A 19,306-nucleotide genomic window follows, 5' to 3' on the forward strand; every position below is an offset into this window, starting at 1 on the left:
CCCCACTGCCCTCCACACACAATATTACTCTTTAATAAAAGACAATTAATAAAACACACAGACACAAATACCGTTAACAAAGCCGAGATAATACCGGAGCAATAGCGATGTTCTGTGCTGGCTGATGATGTAACTGACTCTGACAGGTGTCACCTCAGTGCTCTGTAGGTACGAAGGGACCTGGGTGTGCTCCTGCCCTGTGTTCTTACTGACAGAAGGAGCTGGCTCGGGCTTGAGGACTGACCTCGGGGGCCCCAGGCAGGGCAGGTCCTGCTCAGCGTCTCAGACTTCAGCCCCTGACCGCCCTCTAGATGACTGCTTCATACGCTCGTGCTGTCTCTCCAGGTAGACGATCATTTCTTGCGGACAAGAGTCCTTTTACACTTCTTTGGTATTTCTGCAGTATTTAGCAAAGTCCACAACATAATAAAGCCTTACTAAATATAAACAAATCAGCGCCAGGGAGAAGACATTTCCTCCGTACAGCTCATGTGGCATCCACGCTCTTCCCGTTTGTGTGCTATTTCCCCTGTAAGGAGAGACACGTCCCATCCGCTCCGCTCTCCTTACTTCTCCACACCTTCCCTTGGAAGGTGGCTGGTGTGGACTTTTTACATATTAGGGAAGACATTGCTGCCGTGTCAGTAATACGGAAACAAGGAGTGAGGGTTCATAGGAAAGCTGACTGTAAGAAAAAAATTCTTTTCATTTGTAAACTCAGCTCTGTTGTGACTCGGCAGCGATGGTGAACAGACCCAGGATGCAGCGGCAATCCAGTGGGTCTGAGTAACATCAGACATGCGCGTGGAAATGAACATGTGGTAGAACAGAACGCAGAAATGAAAAACAGGTCTTTACAGATGGATCCTCATTAATTTATTCAGTAAGAGTAATTCTGTCCCCATTTTGTTGAAGCAAACTTTTGCTACCCATGCACATACGGGACACTTACTTGCACAATTGCCCTTATGCATGTTTGCATACACCACATTTTGAGAATGCAATTGAGAATTGGGTTTTTGCGCACAACTGCTCTCTTTTACTGCGTTGACAGAGATATGATTGTTAACAGACTTCTCTATGAGGATCGTGCCTCTCTTTTTCCAAATGTTGCACACAGTGCTAAATTAAGCCAGCAGGCAATGCAGTTCTTTCAACACAAAAGCTATTCAGCCCTTCTGCTCAAGCGCTCCTTCTCCATCCTCTTCTTCTTCCTGCTTCCTTGTACCAGTTCTGGGCAGGGCACCCAGGGCTGCTGTACCCTCCCAAGTCCCACCTAGGGGTGTGGATTTGTTTGCTAGGGCTGCCATAACAAAACACCACAGACTGAGTGGCTTAAATGACAGAAATGTATTGTCTCCAATTCTGGAGGCTGAAGTCCAAGATCAAGCTGCCAGCAGTTTAGTTCCTTTTGAAGCCTCTCTCCTTGGCTTGCACACGGCTGCCTTCTCACTGTGTCTGCACATGGTTGTCCTTCTGCCGTGTTTTCTGTGTCCTAATCTTCTTCTTGTAAGGACACTAGTTGTAATATGACCTCACTTTAACTTAATTACCTCTTTAAAGGCACCGTCTCCAAATACATTCACATTCTGAGGTAGAGCAGTTAAGGCATCAACATACGGATTTTGTGGGGACACACTGAGCCCTTAACAGGGTGTTACTTGAAAATGCTGTTCTTGTCTAGTCTTGTTCTAATTAGAATAAAAATACATAAGCTCAAGCATGATTCTTGAAATATCAGAAGTAAATACCACCTTTTAAATATGTAGCGAACAGTTTATTTTTCTTCTCTTAAATGATTAGTGATTTTTAGGGAAGGCAGAACAGCTCTTGGTAGCATTTTAGAAAATTTCTGGAAGTTTTGATTATCACAATGATTGGCAGGTGCTATTTTAAGGCATAGCAACTGATTATTTCTGTAGTAGCTACACACTGAACTACATTAAGAAAATTACAACTTTCTTTTTGTTTATATTTTATAACTAAAATACATATTATATTTTATAATTTATATTACAATTTATTATTATTTACAATTAGGGCATTATAATGGTTTTCTGAATTTGTAGGTAAACTACTTATGGATTTTATATCAGAATCGTGATGGTGGCATTACAAAATATTTGTTTTAAGAAGGAGTGTCGGGTTTGATAGGGTTGAGATTCTCTGCACCAGATGTTAAACTCCTAAGGGTCAGACTCTTTTCTTTCCCGAACTCTAAACCACAGGAGTGCATAAGAGGTGTTCAATGCATGGCTGTTAACTAAGGACATGCTTTCTACAGATCTTCTATTCTTACCATTGTGAAACTGCTGAAGAAGGAGAAATGTGAACAGCTCTGTGTCCCGGTGCTTTCACTGATGTCTGCATACCTTTGGGTAGTGTACTCTTCATTTTTTGGTTTTATTTATTTATTTATAAAATTATTTATTTATTTTTGGCTGCGCTGGGTCTTCGTTGCTGCACGCGGGCTTTCTCTAGTTGCGGCGAGCGGGGGCTACTCTTCGTTGCGGTGCGCGGGCTTCTCATTGCCAGCAAGTGCAGTTTCAAGCCTGTGGTGGCATATGCTCTGTAGTAAAATGGGGTCATGGTATGGTTTTCTCTCTCCGACTTGTGACATCTTCCGGTCTTCTCTTCGAGGATTTACAGTCTTGCTTTTCTCTTTTCCCTGGGAGTAAATGTTGAAGAATGAAACAAATGCATCAAAATCTGAAAATGGTCAGTGTAATACCGCATCTAAGGCAGATAGAGGAACATGTCTCTCCTGCCCTAACAAAGATCGTTTTTCCCCTTCGTGGGACTGAGGTGAGAAAGTTCATGACTCAGCGTGGGACCTGTCAGAACAAACAAAACAACTCTGCTTAAACACTATCCTCTCATTTACCTTCGAAGGTGATGAGGAAAATCATCGATATTCTGTGGCAGGACAATCAAACTAAGACAGAAAGAAGAAAAAAGAAGACGAATGACATGTGCCCTTTGGGCAGGCTTTTCCCAGTGTGCGATGTGCATCTGCATTATACATTAACCAGACCTCCTCAGAGCAGGAGGACGAAATCAACCTGTGAGAAAAAGTTGGCCCCTTTCTTCAGAGGCCAGCATTGTAATATCATAACTCTATGATTAATATGTTTCTTTTTCATCTCATACAAGGGTACAAGGGGCCGCATTGACCAAAGGCTTGTCTGTACATGCATAATTGAAAAAAAAGAAAAAAGAAACTTTGTTGATTGAACTGTGGATACAATGCTAACCTGTCAATATGATACACAGTTTCTTTGTCTCAAAAATGTATGAAACTGCATCTTTAATTCCCGATCAATGGAGCAGTTCTCAGAGCTTCTGAGAATCTGTTTCCCAGGTTATAATCCTCAGTTTGGCTCGAATAAAATTCTCTTTTCTTTCTTCTTAGCTTGATTATTATTTGATTTCTCATCGACAAAGGGAATCACCAAATTTAGCCACCACAGTGCACACCAGCTCCCTGGGCCATATTTTGTTTCCTGTTGGTTTTCTCCCCGCTTCTTGCCAGACACTTTTAGAGGAAATTCTCAGATCCTGTCCTCAGACGACCTCCCACATTCAAAGACGCTTCCTCAGCTGAAAGACTTAGGCTCCTTATTCAAACTAATTCTAGCTTTCAGACAATCCAAAAGGCTGGCATTTGTTTTCCCGACTAGGAGAAGCTTTCTGCTTTGGGGCCAGAAAATCTATCTTGATTTCAATACCAGCAGCTAAAAAATGTGTGATACAAAGGGCATAAAACAAGCAGCAAATTTAAAGTAATATTTCTCACGGTTTGCGTGGCACCGAGGGTCTTTCATCTTATATTCACACCGAGCATTTCCATCTTTAGAGAAGAATGTATGCAGTCTGGTTTTCACTTCCCTCAATCCGTAGTCAGAATGTTCAGATTATGCTGCATTGAATATAATGCTCAGAAAGGATGTTCCATTTGTGTCCTGTTCCGAGAGGTTCCTGGAACCTCCAAGGAGTTCCACAGAAATCTCTTCACGGGTCCGTTGTCTCTTACTGTTCAAACCTGGGGCTTTGATTTTCCACGTGGGTTCTCTTGGGCGTGATTTTGGAAGGCAGATGACCTTAGGGGTTGTAAGATGCCTCCAGATAGGCGGTGCCAGGCACCCAGCAGCTTCAGAGACGGGAGGAGGTGGGAGCTGCCGGGAGGTGCCTTCTGTGTCCGCTTGTCTTCGGGCTCTTTCCTCCAACACTGTGTGTGAGGTTCGTCCCTGTTTCTGCGGTGCACAGTTGTGGGTGATGTCCTGTCTTTGCTGTGTGCGGGTCATTTTACACCTCCCCTCCGCCCCTTACTTTGGTTTCATCATCAAATCCTATCAATGGGATCTTCAAGTAGACCTAAAACCTGCGCCCCCTGCCCTCTCCTCACACACCACCCAGGCCCCGGCCATCCTGCCTGGATGTTGCATGGTCCTTGGGGAGTGTCCTCACTTCCAGCCCCGCTCCCCTCCTGTCCTGCCTGCTCAGGCGGCCAGCGTGGCCTTTCAAAGAGACCATGGTGCGTCAGGGTGATGCCCACTGCCCACCCACGGTCACGAAGCACCTGGCTTCGCCCTGATACTCCCCCCACCATTACGCGCTCCCAGTCTCTCAGGAGCCAAGCTCCACCCGCTTCTCCACGTGGGCACCTGTTATCTTTCCTCCTTAATCTGGCAAATTCCTACTCAGCCCTTTCTCAGAGAGACCGCCTTCCCTGACGCCCCCGTCTACATCGAATAGGTCGTTTTCAAGGACAGTGATGGCCACGCCCCACGTTAAACAACGATTCGTCGTCCCACTAGGCTGCGGCATCCCAGGGCCATGTCTGGTTTGCTTACTGCCTCTCAGCATCTGGTACAGTGCCCGGCAGGCAGCCCCCCCCCACAAGCCCAAATATTTTTGGAATGAACAACTGATTAAAGTTTCAGGGACATCACAGCGTGTACCAGAAAATGCATTCAGGGGACTTCCCTTTAAACCTTTATGATCTGAAGCTTTGCAGCTGAAAATGGGTAGATTGGGCATCAGGAATTCTGAGCACCGTGCAGCTCAGTCAGTGCCTGAAGGCAACAATCCCCTTCGTGAGCTGCTCTGGCCAAAGCATTCTCAAGAAACACAGCCCCTGAATTAGAAGCAGCATGAACGCGATGCCAGAGTCCCAGCCTGGAACTGGAACGCTGATTCCATCCACACATGCTGCAGCCACAGGCAACAACATCCATCCCAGCCCCTGGCTGCTTGCCCACCACTGTAGCAAATATATAATTTATTAAGAAAATGTGCAGTGAATAAAATGACCTAAGAAGCTGACCAAACTCTGAGTTGCCAATGGCTTTTTAGGCCACAAGAGGGCGCTGTTTAAATTCCTGTTAAACATAAAGAAAAAAATTGAAAGAGAAGAAATTGGCAATCATAAGGCTGGCCAGATGGACACCTATTTATATGATGTTGACTCCGGAATTCCATTTATTTTTTAAGCTACAAAAATTCCAATTCTTTTTGTCTGCAAAGTAATTTGCATTTTAAATAGTGTTTTTAAAGGCAGAGAATTGTTTTTCCCTTAAAATCTAATTTTAAGTCTAATTTAACTAGTGTGAGGAAGTGTAAGTATTCAGCGAAGGGACAAAGAGATGAAAATTCCTTTCGAAATGAATCTTTTTTTTCTAAATCCTTTTTTTCTAAAACAGCCTCAGGGGCGATATAAGCTTTCTTTAAAAAGTTCCTGTTTCGAGACACAGACTCACAGACATAGAGAACAGACTTGTGGTTGCCAAGGGGGAGGGGGGTGGGGGAGGGATGGAGTGGGAGTTTGGGGTTCGCAGATGCAAACTATTATATATAGGATGGATAAACAACAAGGTCCTACTGTACAGCACAGGGAACTATATTCAATATCCTGGGATAAACCATAATGGAAAAGAATATGAAAAAGAATGTACATATATGTATATGTATAACTGAATCACTTTGCTGTACACCTGAAACTAACACAACATTGTAAATCAACTATACTTCATTAAAAAAAGTTACTGTTTCTTTCACTAATTAGCCTATAAGACTTCAAATATCTAAATATCTGTGCCAATCATCAGATTTTTAAAAGAAATGTATAGCCTATGGCTTGAGAATTTATTAAGAACACTGAGTCTAATCACCGATGTGTTTACCTACCACGAATTAATTTATAGGAGCTCCGCCGGCCAGCCCTCCTGGTCACCCCGAGGACATGGGTGAGTTGTTGAAAGGGCCTGACCCAAGGGCAGAAGGAGGCTTTTCTGAGAAGCTAGTGAGAGGGCACACGGGGGCTTTGACGGAGTCAAATGACCCGTGGGGATAACACCACACGGGGAGTGTCATGCGGTCCAGGCTCTGTGCTGGGAACTTCACATGGACCAGCCAGTCTGTCCTGCACAGAGATGTGTGGAAGCCGTGGTTATGTTTCAGTTTGGGGATGGGAAAACTGAGGCTCAGAGAGAAAGCCTGAGTGTCTTGTATTGAGTCAGGGGGCCACGATTTGAACCCCCCTCCAGGGGGAGGCCCTTGAATGGAATTCTACTCAACTGGCCAGTTTGAGTGTGGGTCAGATCACTGGGCCCCGGGTAACGTGCTTCTTCCTTATAACGGGCCAAGGATGTACATCGTCACCCTATTGAGAACACCAGGATTTGGCCAAGATTCTCTTCTTCCCCTAAAATGTTTTGCCCTAAGAGGGAGAGAGGAAAGCTTTTATAGTGTCTCAAGGGCAGCTATTTCTGGGATGATTGTCAGCAAATAGTAAATGTGGTAAAGATGCTGGTTTTCTGCTGACTCACCTGAGTGATGCCAAGCCTTGTGGGAACACAGAGAAACTCATCTGAATCATGATGAACACAGACCATTTCATGTTCGAGAGAGGTCATCGAAAATGCTCTAAGCACATGATTTTTAAAAATTCCTACACTCTTCCTGTAGTTGTCTAGAGCCTGAGCGTGTGTTCTGAGTAAACACTCAGACACGTGCTGCGAGCAGACATCAAAAGATCATCTTCCTGGCTCGGGGTGGGAACAGGGGTGGGAATGGTGGTGAGGGGGCGGGAAAGACCTCTTGCTACTGACTGTCTACTGTCTGCCTGCATTTTCTCCTGACCCCGCTCTCATCCCTACTCCTAGCTGGCCTCCTTTAAATACTTGGAGAACATTGCTGGTTTTTCTTATCAGAGTACCTAGGAGAAAATGGCATTCCTGAATATAAAAATAAATGACCCGTTTCTTATCCTTTCTTTTTTTAAAACGTCTCCTCACGTCTTTACTCAAGTTTTTATGAACCAGGCACAGAGTGTGAATGAATTTTAAGAAGGACTGACAATCGTAGTGCCTTGGGATGCCTGTTTTCTGTTGTTAATGCAGGGTCAAGCCCGCTTGCCTTTTCATTCCAGCGGTTGACCAAAGTCCAGCATCAGGACTGGAACATGATTCTGCCCTTAGAAGCATGTATTCAAATATGGCAGCAGATTTGAAAAGGTTCTCTGGAATTAGACAGGCTGAGGCTCAACCCTCAGGCAACCCTTCCCCACAGCGTCACCCGTTTAAGTATAGGCTGTTCAGGACTTCCCTGGCGGTCCAGTGGTTAAGACTCTGTGTTTCCAATGCAGGGGGTGCAGGTTCGATCCCTGGTGGGGGAACTAAGATCCCACATGCCATGTGGCACAGCCAAAAAATTAAAAAAAAAAATACAGGCTGTTCAATCCAATTTGAATTTTGGATAAACAACAAATAATTCTTTTCGTAAAAGTATATCCCAAGTATTACATGGGAGATACTTGCACTTAAAATAATTCATTGTTCGTCTGAAATTCACATTGAACTGGGTGTCTTGTGTGTGTATTTGCCGAGTCTGGCAGCCCTTCTCCCTGCCTCACTGATCCTGGAGCTTCGTGGTTGAGGACAGGCCCTGGAACCAGAGCGCTGGGATGCCCTGCCAGCTGTGTGGACTTCAGCAAACTACTTGGCTTCTCTGTGCTTAGTTTTCCTATCTGTAAAATGGGGACAATAATAGAATCCCCCACCTCAGAGTTCTGTTGTCAGGATGAAACAAACTAATGCATCAAAGCACTTAGTAATCAAGGTGATACTCAACAAATGTTAGCTGTTATTATTCCTATTACTTTTAGAGATGGTCTAAAATGCGGACAGGACCAACTCCTCGGTCCTACTAGAGCGGTCAGACTAGAGCCCTCCTGTGCTCCTATTTCCAGGAAAGGCCAGAAAGGGGAAAAGAAAGCTGAGCACCTCATGTTTGGGCTCAGCTTTGTCTAGAAAGGAAGCAAGACGGGGATGAAGATCAAGGCCAAACATGAAAGTACCTGCCCCTCAGACACTGAGGGAGCCCCAAGGTTAGAGCCAGAAGACACTGGAACCAGGATAAGGCGTGGATCTAACACACCTGATACCATCTGTCAGTTTATAGGCAAGGAAACCAGAGCCCTGGGCAGGCTGGTGACTTCCACAAGGCCGTGGGTCCGGGTATGGATCTGGAGCTAGGACCCTGTCCCCTCGTCTCCCTGGCTGCCGTGGATTTTGTAAGGTGACTATTGCCATCCTCACAGGTGCCAGCTGACATCCGCTGAGCACTTACACCTGTTGGAGGGGAGGACAGGGAGGGAGGACACAGCCCTGAGGAGCTGGGAGTCACTCCAGGAAGTGGAAATGGTTGGGACTGCGCTTCAAATGCCCAAACATTTTAGGAGTCAGGGTGTGCGCTGTGTATGAGTGTGCACGTGTGGGTGATGGGCGACCCAGGAGGACCTTGGGACCGGGAGCGTTTCAGTGGCCACCATACGATGTTAAAAAAAAGCCTAAGATGTGATTCCTGCCCCTCTAGTGTTTATAACCCACCTGAGGGAGAGCCGTGACTCGCCCTGTTAGAGGCAACCAGCACACTTGGTGTTTTAGAAGCGAAAGTGTAGCCCACTTTTCTGACTCTTGGGAGAACCAGCTTCTGTGAGTCTCTCCAGTGAAGAACACTCTTTTGTCTCACGAGGCGGGCATGTGTGGCTCCTAAGGAGACCAGGAGTCTTAAGCATATAGCCTCCTGTTTAATAGAAGATAAAACACCAGTGGCCTACACTTTTTTACCAGTTTAAAATTTTCATCCAGAAATTGCTGTCATAATGCTTTTACCAGGAACATGCTGCAAAATATTTTTTTCCAGTGGCATTAGAGTCACAATTCTCAGTTTTTCTTTTCCTGACAATTTTCAGATGTCTGCCCTTTTCTCTCTCCTGTCTTCCACGGCCAAGCATTTATTTTGTAATAGGACCCTTCAGTGTCACCTTAATAATAGTCGAAGATGCCATGCTGGGTGCTGTTTCCCAGAGATGAGAAAGACACAGCTTTCCCTGATGGAGCAGGTGAGCCAGGGGGGGCAGGAGAGCAGCAGAGGGGGAGGGGCGGAGGGGGTGGGACCGGTGTGAACAGTGCCCTGAGAGAGGTACCAAACGTGCCACGTGAACCGGAGATTAAGTCCACTTTGGGGCAGCCTTGAGGGAAGAAAGGGAGGAATTGGGAAAGATGGTGTGTAAAAGACAGCATTGAAATTGGTCCTTGAAGCATAAGAGGCAGGATGTTCCAAGGCTGAGAAGTGTAGAAGAATCAGGGAAGAATGGACAGCCCCGCTTGGCTGAAAAGTAGGTTATTCTAGGGAACTGGTGGACGTAAGACCGAGAAAACGCTCTGAGAGAATTTTGTTTGAGGAGGAGTTTGGGTTTCAGTCGATGGGCAACGGGGAAACCTCGACCATGGCTCAGCAGAGGAGCCACAGGTCAAATAACGACCGTGGTTTTGCTACCAGGCACTTCTGTTAGAGAGAAACAAACTGCAAACCTGCTGGCTGCCCCAGAGATCGTGCTCACACCGAGGACCACTCAGCTGTGCTGCTGAACTGGGTGCACCGTATCTCCTGCACTTTCTTTTTTTTATTTTTAAATTTTTACTTAAAAAATTAAAAAAATTGAAGCATAGTTGATTTATAATGTTGTGTCCGTTTCAGGTGTACAGCAAAGTGGCTCAGTTATACATACATATATATATATTCTCCTTCAGATTCTTTTCCATTATAGATTATTATAAGATATTGAAGGGACTTCCCTGGCGGTCCCGTGGTTAGGACTTCGTGCGTCCATTGCAGCGGCACGGGTTTGATCCCTGCCCGGGGAGCTAAGATCCCGCAAGCCGAGCTGCCAATCCATCAATCAATGAATTGAATATAGTTCTCTGTGCTGTACAGTAGGTCCTTGTTCATCTATCTTATATATAGCAGTGTGTATATGTTAATCCCAAACTCCTATTTTAGTCCTCCCCCTTTCCCCTCTGGTAACCATAAATGTGTTTTCTATGTCTGTGAGTCTGTTTCTGTCTTGTAGATAAGTTCACTTGTATCATTTTCTTAGACTCCACATATAAGTGATATAAGTGCTATGGTATTTGTCTTTGTCTGACTTGCTTCACTTAGTATGATAATCTCTAGGACCATCCGTATTGCTGCAAATGGCATTATTTCCGTCTTCTTTTATGGCTGCACTTTCTACATGAATCCTGTTGTATCGGCGGTTTGAGGGCTGCAAAGCACTACTTCGAGAATCGTCAGGAGAAGACAGGCAGCAACGTGGACGCATCTCACAGGAAGTGTGCTAAGTGACGGAAGCCAGAGTCCAAAGACGACATACCGTGCGACCCCGTTCACACGACACTCTGAAAAAGCCAGGACAGCAGAGGTAGAGACCAGACCAGTGGTCCCCAGGGGTTGGGGTGGGGAGAGGGTCTGACGTCAAAGGGTCAACATGAAGGAGTTCTTCGGGGTGATGGAGTGATGCTGTTTCCTGCCTGTGGTGGTGAGAAGAATCTCTGCATAAGTTATAGCTCAGAGAACTGGACGTGAGACATCTTACTGTAGGTACATTTAAAACATAAATAAATATGAAAAAGCAGGTTAATTATGTTCAGTTTTCTGGAAATAATATGTTTAGTTATCCAATTTTTCAAGAACTGGTAAATTCTTTGTAGTACATAATGGCAAGTCTGCATGTAAAAATTAATGTACAAATAATTATATAGCACTATATGATTATATATTATTTAATATATATTTAATTAATCAGAATTAATTATCTAACTATGGCTATCAGAAAAAACTTGCTATACATTCTCAAATGTTTGGGAACTCCTAGGAGCAAGATGGGAATAAAGACACAGACCTACTAGAGAATGGACTTGAGGACACGGGGAGGGGGAAGGGTAAGCTGTGACAAAGTGAGAGAGTGGCATGGACATATATACACTACCAAACGTAAAATAGATAGCTAGTGGGAAGCAGCCGCATAGCCCAGGGAGATCAGCTCGGGGCTTTGTGACCACCTAGAGGGGTGGGATAGGGAGGGTGGGAGGGAGGGAGACACAAGAGGGAAGAGATATGGGGATATATGTATATGTATAACTGATTCACTTTGTTATAAAGCAGAAACTGACACACCATTGTAAAGCAATTATACTCCAATAAAGATGTTAAAAAAAAATGTTTGGGAACTTTATTAAAGATTGCGCTGGCCCTCATGTATTAAACAGATGACATCTATGAGAGTATATATATATTTTTATATTTAAAGATTTTTTTTACAAATTCTTCTTCCAGTCTTGTTTATGTTAGAAATTTGCGTAATAATCTTTTTGATTATAATCATATTAAATGAAAATCTCAGATCAGATTGGATCTCATAGATTTTGACTTAGTGGTGACTTAAATGAAGTTTGTTTGTGAAGTCTGGTTGTTATAAATACTTTTCTCTCAGTAGAGAATCTCTATAACAGCTGGCCACGTTTTCAAAGTATAGCTACTACAGCACAAAATCCAAATCAAAGGTTCAACCTATGTTATCAGTGCGTGGAGGACGGAAAGTAAAGGGCTTTGCTGTTTATTACAGCTCAGGATCAGAAGGGGGGCTGACCCTGTTACAGATTAGAAGTTCCAAAATGATTTCCTTCTTTTTCCTTTGAAGCCTCTTTCCACTTACCCTAACTTCACTCTGTGTCTTTGACTAAAATAGCGGTTGGCAACAAAATAACACATTCCCTTTTAACTTAAACCTGTGTTTACTTCGTAGAATAATAGGCTCCAGGATCTAAGTGCCGTGCTCCTCAAAGCCACCATGATCACAGCCTGCATGTTTACAGGGGTGGCGCTTCCCGCCAGAGAGAGGGCCCCAACCAAATCCAACTTCTCTGAGAGCCACGGGGCTGCAGCCACAAACCACATAAAGTCCGGTGGCATGGGATGGAGTGAACAATTTGGGTGTCCATTGAGGTTTTTATTTTTGTTCTCATGAATGACTGTCGCTGAGGATAAAAGGAAATTATATGTTGTGAGGGCTATTTTTTAAATCAGTAAAAGTAGGTTGTCGAGGTTTAACATTCTTAAATGTTCCAGGGCACTGCCTTCATCAGATGCAATTTAACATCTTCCCTTGTAAGTTTTACTGGGTTGGCCAAAAAGTTCATTCCGGTTTTTCCGTAACATCTTACGGAAAATCCCGAACGAACTTTTTTGGCCAGCCCCATACTTCTGATGCACAGTTCCTATCTCGGCCCCACTGTCACTGGGCAGAGCTCTCCCCGAGCTTTTGCTGTGTTCTGGCTGCCCTTGCTTTCACCCCTTCATCTACACCGCTGCAGAGCTCACTGACAAGCAGGTGTATTTAAAATTCTTGAGTGGATACTTTCTGTTCTCAGGATAAAATCCAGAATCCTCAACAGGACTGAAAAGGCCGGCATGGTCTGGCCCTTGCGCACTCTGGCAGCTGCCCTCCTACTGCTTCGCTGTGGTTTTCCTTCCTTAGAGCCTTGGCTCAAGCTCCCTCTGCCTGGAATGCTCTCTCTGGACCCCTCTTCCCCACCCAGGTCTCCGATCCCTGTCTGAGCATCCATTCCCAGAGGCAATCTCCCTGAACTCCCAGGCTGTCACTCCTTCTTGGTATAAACATCTTCCATTTCCCCTTATTAGCACCTGTCAAAATTGTAGTTGAGCAATTACTTATGAAATTATTTGTTGATTGTCTTCTCTGATGGAATTGGTCCCTGTGCTTCCAAGGAACATTTCTGGCTTGTGTTCTTGTGTTTCTCCAATGCCCAGCCAAGTGCCTTGTTCATAACACTTGTGCAATGAACATTTGTTGAGCAAATAATTGAAAATCCAAGGCAACCATAAGTTGACTATCGAATGAGTCGAGTGGTGAAATGGGAAGGGGTATAGGTTGATTCCAGCCTGCGAATCCATGGGTCTCAAATCTCCCTGTGCACAGGGTTACCTTGGGAGCTTCCCGAACAAGCAGCTTCCCTGACTCCACTCTCAGAAACACTGATTTCATACATTTGGGGCAGCGGCCAGGAGTCCGCACGTGTAATGTGCATCCTGGGTGACGTGATGCAGGTGTTCGAGGATAGTCTTCGAGAAGCGCTGCTGTGAGTTGAGCTGCACGTAAAACCAGCCCAAAGTTATAACAAGTGCATTTGTGGAAGCGATTTGGACATGGTGATCAAATTCAACTAGCTACCTTGGAAACAGGCTTGCAACCTTAACAAAAGCTAAAAAAGAAACCCCTTATAATCAAGTAGTAATTAAGATGTGGAAATAATTGGAAAGTTATTCATTATAAAATTGGGCTAGAATTCTGCATCTGAACAATAAACAAGCCAAGGGGCCTGATGTGGTTCAAAGTAAACCAATGTCGATGCATATAATAGAAGGTGTCAGTTATGATGACAAAAGACTGATGTTTCCAAATTAATCCTTTACAGAAAACCCAAGTCCTTTCCTCCCCTAACCCCCAACAGCATGAGCAGCAGAGCTGTACACAGTTCTCTTGGGCATCTGTCAGTTTCGTGTTTCCTGTCATTTCTGGCACATACATCTTTTGGGGGCAGGGTGGCGGTGGTTTTATACATCTTCTAGTGTGATTACCCAATTTCACCTAATTTCACACCAGGTGACGGTGACTCAGAATCACTGTGAAGAGAAAAACACCCAGAAGCAAAAGATTATGGTTTTCACCCTTTAACTTTTTTCCATTTGGGGTAAAACCCAAGGCTGATGGGACTTTCCGGGGTTTTGTTTCAATGGGATAACAGAATGTGAAGAGCAGACCAAGGGACCATCTGCTTCTGAAGGTCTGCTTCTTCATTACGTGTTTTGTTAGAGGTGCCATAAATGCACTTTCTCTCATGCATTTTTGAGAACTTTTTACATTGTAGCCATCTGGGCTACAATGCATTTTCTCTCATGCATTTTTGAGAACTTTTTACATTGTAGCCATCTGGGCAAATTACCACCCTATTTAAATTAAGCATCCTTAAAGAGATCAATTCACAGTCTCTGAGCTAAATTCCACGTAGCAATTAATGCCTGAGAGATTTCTCGAGAGCTCCCGGCTTTGTCAGTGCTGAGTACTAACGATCCTATTCCAGGACTCAGCATCCAATTTGCATTACAGAGCCTGCTGTCTGCAGGTTGGGTTAGAATCTGTTAGAAGAACATGAATGACATAAAGGACATGTTTGGATTGTCATTGTGAATATCTCTGCTCTGTAATACATTTGCATTTAAGGCTTTGGATTCTGAGATAACACATTTGTTTAGAAAATCTTTGCTCATCTTTGCTAATCTTTTGGACTTCTCTATCAATGCCCCTGTAGAACAGTAACTTTTTTTGGTGGAAATAGCCTTTCCATTTCATTGAGTCTTTTCAATACCAGGATCTCTTTCATTTAGTTGGACGCCTGCCTTGAAATGAAGTTGTCACTGGACATGATCAACTGCTATCCTCAAAGTGTCCAGGTGTCAATTTATCCATAATGATCCTTCATTTAACAGCTGTGTTTTGGTATTAACAGTGTGAAAGTCGTTGGGGGAAAAATCTGGCAGGACCTGGCGTTCACCTGGGAAAGATCCAGGCCTAGGAAGGTAAATTTCCCGTGTACTCTGCCACTGAGACCAAACTGTGTCATCCCCAGGGCCATGGCTGCCCTCTGGAATCCTGAGTCCTTCCCGTTTGAGAGAGAGACCAAAAGCTGGGCAGTGGTGGTGGTGGGAATAAGCATGGTTCTCGCACACTACAGGACCTATATCTGGCACAGGTGTGAGACTCTTACCAAAAACCAGCCTCCTGTGGGTGGACCTGCTTAAGAAACTGGGTCTCGGAGAGTGAAAGACAGCAGGCTTGCTCGGATGAATTTTGCTAGCAGGGAGCTGTCCAGGGTGCTGACCCTGTAGACCTGAACCTCTGTAGTCCTTTTGCTGCCCTGCTTGCCCAACACTCGACAACTGGTCAGAAAGGAGGCAGTGCCTACTGCCTGAAACAAGTTCTGTCCTGTTGGCCTGGTCTGACCCAGGCTGACCTGGCCTGGCCTAACCTCTGCCCTGCCTGACCTGTGCCTGTTGGAGCTGGGACACGGTCCACTGTGACAGCTACCCTAGTTTTGCCCTAAATCAATGGCTCCCAAACCTGGCTCTGACCAGAGTCGCGAATATCATGAATCAGAGTGTCTGGGAGCAGGTCTAGGAATCTGAGGGTCACTCTCTTGGAATAACTTCTTGGTTCCTTTACCATGTTTCCTTTCAGTATTGGGTCTAATTCCTCTTGTCTATCTCTTTCACTGAATGGAAAGTAAGTTGTAGTACCTAAATTTTTCAGAGGGGTTATTGAGGAAAAGTGTGTTGAAAAACCCATGCCCTATGGGTTTGGAGTCTGAGGTTCCTAAGAAGATTCAAAATAAAACTACCATATGATCCATCAATCCTACTTTTGGGTATTTATCCAAAAGAATTGAAAGCAGAATTCTGAAGGGATCTTAGCACTCCCATGTTCCTTGCAGCCTTATTTACAATAGCCAAGCTATGAAAACAACCTAAATGTCCATCAAGGATGAATGAATAAAGAAAATGTGGGGACTTCCCTGGTAGTCCAGTGGCCAGGACTCCGTGCTCCCAATGCAGGGGGCCTGGGTTCGATCACTGGTCAGGGAACTAGATCCTGCATGCCACAACTAAGAGCCTGCATGATGCAACTAAGAGCCTGCAAGCCACAACTAAAGATCCTGCATGCAGCAACGAAGATCCCATGTGCTGCAACTAAGACCCGGCACAGCCAAAGAAAGAAATAAATAATTTTAAAAAATTATTTTAAAAAAGGGGGGCTTCCCTGGTGGCGCAGTGGTTGAGAATCTGCCTGCTAATGTAGGGGACACGGGTTCGAGCCCTGGTCTGGGAAGATCCCACATGCCGCGGAGCAACTAGGCCCGTGAGCCACAACTACTGAGCCTGCGCGTCTGGAGCCTGTGCCCCGCAACGAGAGGCCGCGATAGTGAGAAGGCCCGCGCACCACAATGAGGAGTGGCCCCCGCTTGCCACAACTAGAGAAAGCCCTCGCACAGAAACGAAGACCCAACACAGCCAAAAATAGATGAATAAATAAATAAATAAAGTAGCTATTAATTAAAAAAAAATTATTAAAAAAAGAAAATGTGGTATTTACACACACGACTGAATATTATTCAGCCTTATAAAACAGGAAATTCTGACATGTGCTACACTGTGGATGAACCTTGAGGACATGATGCTAAGTGAAATAAACCAGTTCCAAAAAGACAAGTGCTATATGATTCCACTTATATGAGGGATCTAATGTGGTCAATCTCAAAGAAACAGAAGGCAGGATGGAGGTTGCCAGGGATAGTGGGAGGGGGGTGGGGAGTTGCTGTTTAACGCGTACAGAGTTTCAGTTTTGCAAGAGGGAAAAGTTCTGGAGGTCTGCAGTACAACAATGTGACTACTGTTAGCACCACTGAACGTTGAAATATGGTTAAGATAGTGACCTTTATTTTACATGTTTTGCAATATTTTAAAAAATTAAAAAGAAACCACCCCCCATACGCTGGCAAATACTATATTTTGGGACAATTAAGTTCAAGGTAGAAATGAATAAATTGATAACAAGATCCACGTATTTGCTAGACTCTAGTTACCTCGGATTTCATAGGATTGCCACATTTTATTTCTCTCTCTCGGCCCAGATTTTATTTAACACTTCTGCTCATAGTATCTGGGTTTGAGTGTGGCTGCTTTATAGAAAAGGATGTTCTTGAAGTGATTTTTTATCCATATCTGTATCAGACCTTAGGGAATACTAGAGGACTCTTTTCTCTGGGTCACACTTCAAACTAAATTGGTTTAGGGACTTCCCTCGTGGCACAGTGGTTAGGAATCAGCCAGCCAATGCAGGGGACACGGGTTCAAGCCCTGGTCCGGGAAGATCCCACGTGCCACGGAGCAACTGAGCCGGGACGCCACAACTACTGAGCCCGCGTGCCACAACTACTGAAGCCCACGTGCCTAGAGCCTGTGTGCCACAAAAAGAGAAGCCACCATAATGAGAAGCCTGTGTGCAGCAATGAAGACCCAACGAAGCCAAAAATAAATAAATACATTTATTTTTTTAAAATTGGTTTAAATTTTGTTGATATTATTTGGTTTCACTGAAACATATTTAATTCCCAGTCTAAGTGCTGGAAATCTGTAGAACTGAAAGAGTTTTAGCAGCAGAAAGTAAAGTTCACTGGGTCACTATTAACCACTAATGTTTGACATGTAAGCGAATGCAACAGGAAAAACTATTTTAGCAACAACTGCTCAAAAAAACCAACCTAACTTTCCCTTTGGAGTGTCTGGGGAAATCCGCATATTCCTGACCAGATCTGACCCCTTTTTCCCCACTAAGCCTGCCTTACAAGCCATATAAACCTTTGGTTTGGCTTTGCTACTGCTCAGAGCTATTGGATAAATAGCTCTTGCGGAAATAGCCTGAGTGATCCCATCTCGAAGACGAAGAGAAAACCAAGTTCTCTGTCCATCTACCCAGCACTTGTGACAACGTCAGGCTTCTGTTCAAGGACAACCAGAGGATGCTGGTAGAGGAACCAGCCTGGAGGAAAACACACGCTCTAAACTCAGGAGGACCAGGACAGGTGGCCACCAGCTGAAGCATCAGGAGAAGCACGTCCAACTCCCAAACTTCCCAGAGCCACGTACGTCCTGGCCAAAGCTGGTCAGCTCTAGTTGCTCCTTACTCAGGCCCATTCAAACCCTGCATATCCAAGTCCAGAGCTGTGATTCCTACTTTCCTTTCCTTGTTTCCAAGCTCGGCTGGGTCCTCCAACTGCTTGGCATATATTTATGGCCGTCTGGACCCCTGTTTCTGTCAAGGAAAAAGGAGGACTGCTTACCTATCGCCACTGGCCACTGTCCTGGGGAACGTTGTTCCGACTTGAGTTAAAGTTTTCTCACTAAATACAGATGTAACTTGGAAATACGGAATGATAGAATCCAGGATCACTCTGGGAGAACGTTTATTTCTATCTTAAGCTCAGATGTCAGCATCACAGAATATTTCATCGTTAGCCAGCTCTGACTCCATTCTCCACCCCTCTTAGGATGTATGTTTAACGGGTGGCAAGTGATTATTTTCTATTCACATCAAGTCCTTCCTGTTTCTCTCCTGGACTGGAGAGATTATAAAAGAACGAGATGAGGTGAAGGGCTTTGTACTGCACTCCTGTCTCTCTTGTTTTCCAAGGATTTCTTGTAAATCCTTTCTTGGGTATCTTAAAGACAACGGTTTTATCTCCCTTATCTACTGATTGCTAATTATCTAAAATTTGCTCCATATTGGGGTAAACCTAGGGGTGTCACCCTTCTAGATCATGATTTAACAAGGACTGTTAAACAGCTGAAATCCACTTGACTGGAATGGAAATTTCCCCCATACCTCTCCTGAGTTCTTGTGGCTGAACTAATAGTAAAATTGGCACAAAGATTAACAGGAGAAAAAGAAACAAATTTTAATTCGTGTGCATGGAGGTCTCATAGAAATGGGACCTAAGAAGTGGCCAAAGCAGGCAGCTTTAGTGCTTTTAAGCAAAGACAACAAATTTGTGAGGAAATGACATGACAGAAGAAAGCAACCTAGGTTTTGGAAGCTCAATTCGTGAAGAATCTACACAGATTTTAGACTGGGGGCAGTCAGTTAAAGAAGTCACAGGGTTTTTTGATACAGGCTTCTTGCCCCAAATCCCTTATCTCTGGCAATAAGGGCATCCTTCTACCTCCAGATGCAGGGGTACACCTTTCACAGGGGAGGTTTATTTCCTGCTTTCAGGGAGATGGATAGGAGGCTCAGAGCATCCCTCTTGTGTTGACTGTTTCTTAAGTAACC

The 19,306-nt window shown here is 44.5% G+C and overlaps 1 protein-coding gene across 1 annotated transcript in view; it reads right to left on the reverse strand.

Annotated features, from left to right (window-relative positions):
* Positions 1–2,009: 2,009 nt before the first annotated feature.
* LOC309633369 (uncharacterized protein) overlaps positions 2,010–19,306 on the reverse strand; it is a 45,603-nt gene continuing 28,306 nt past the window's right edge. The window contains exon 5 of the mRNA XM_082402163.1: positions 2,010–2,668. Within this exon, the coding sequence (XP_082258289.1) occupies positions 2,586–2,668 (83 nt within the window). The 3' untranslated portion in view covers positions 2,010–2,585. The remainder of the gene's footprint in view (positions 2,669–19,306) is intronic.

This window comes from Balaenoptera borealis, assembly GCF_965194805.1.
Source record: "Balaenoptera borealis genome assembly, chromosome: 8".
Lineage (NCBI taxonomy): Eukaryota > Metazoa > Chordata > Mammalia > Artiodactyla > Balaenopteridae > Balaenoptera > Balaenoptera borealis.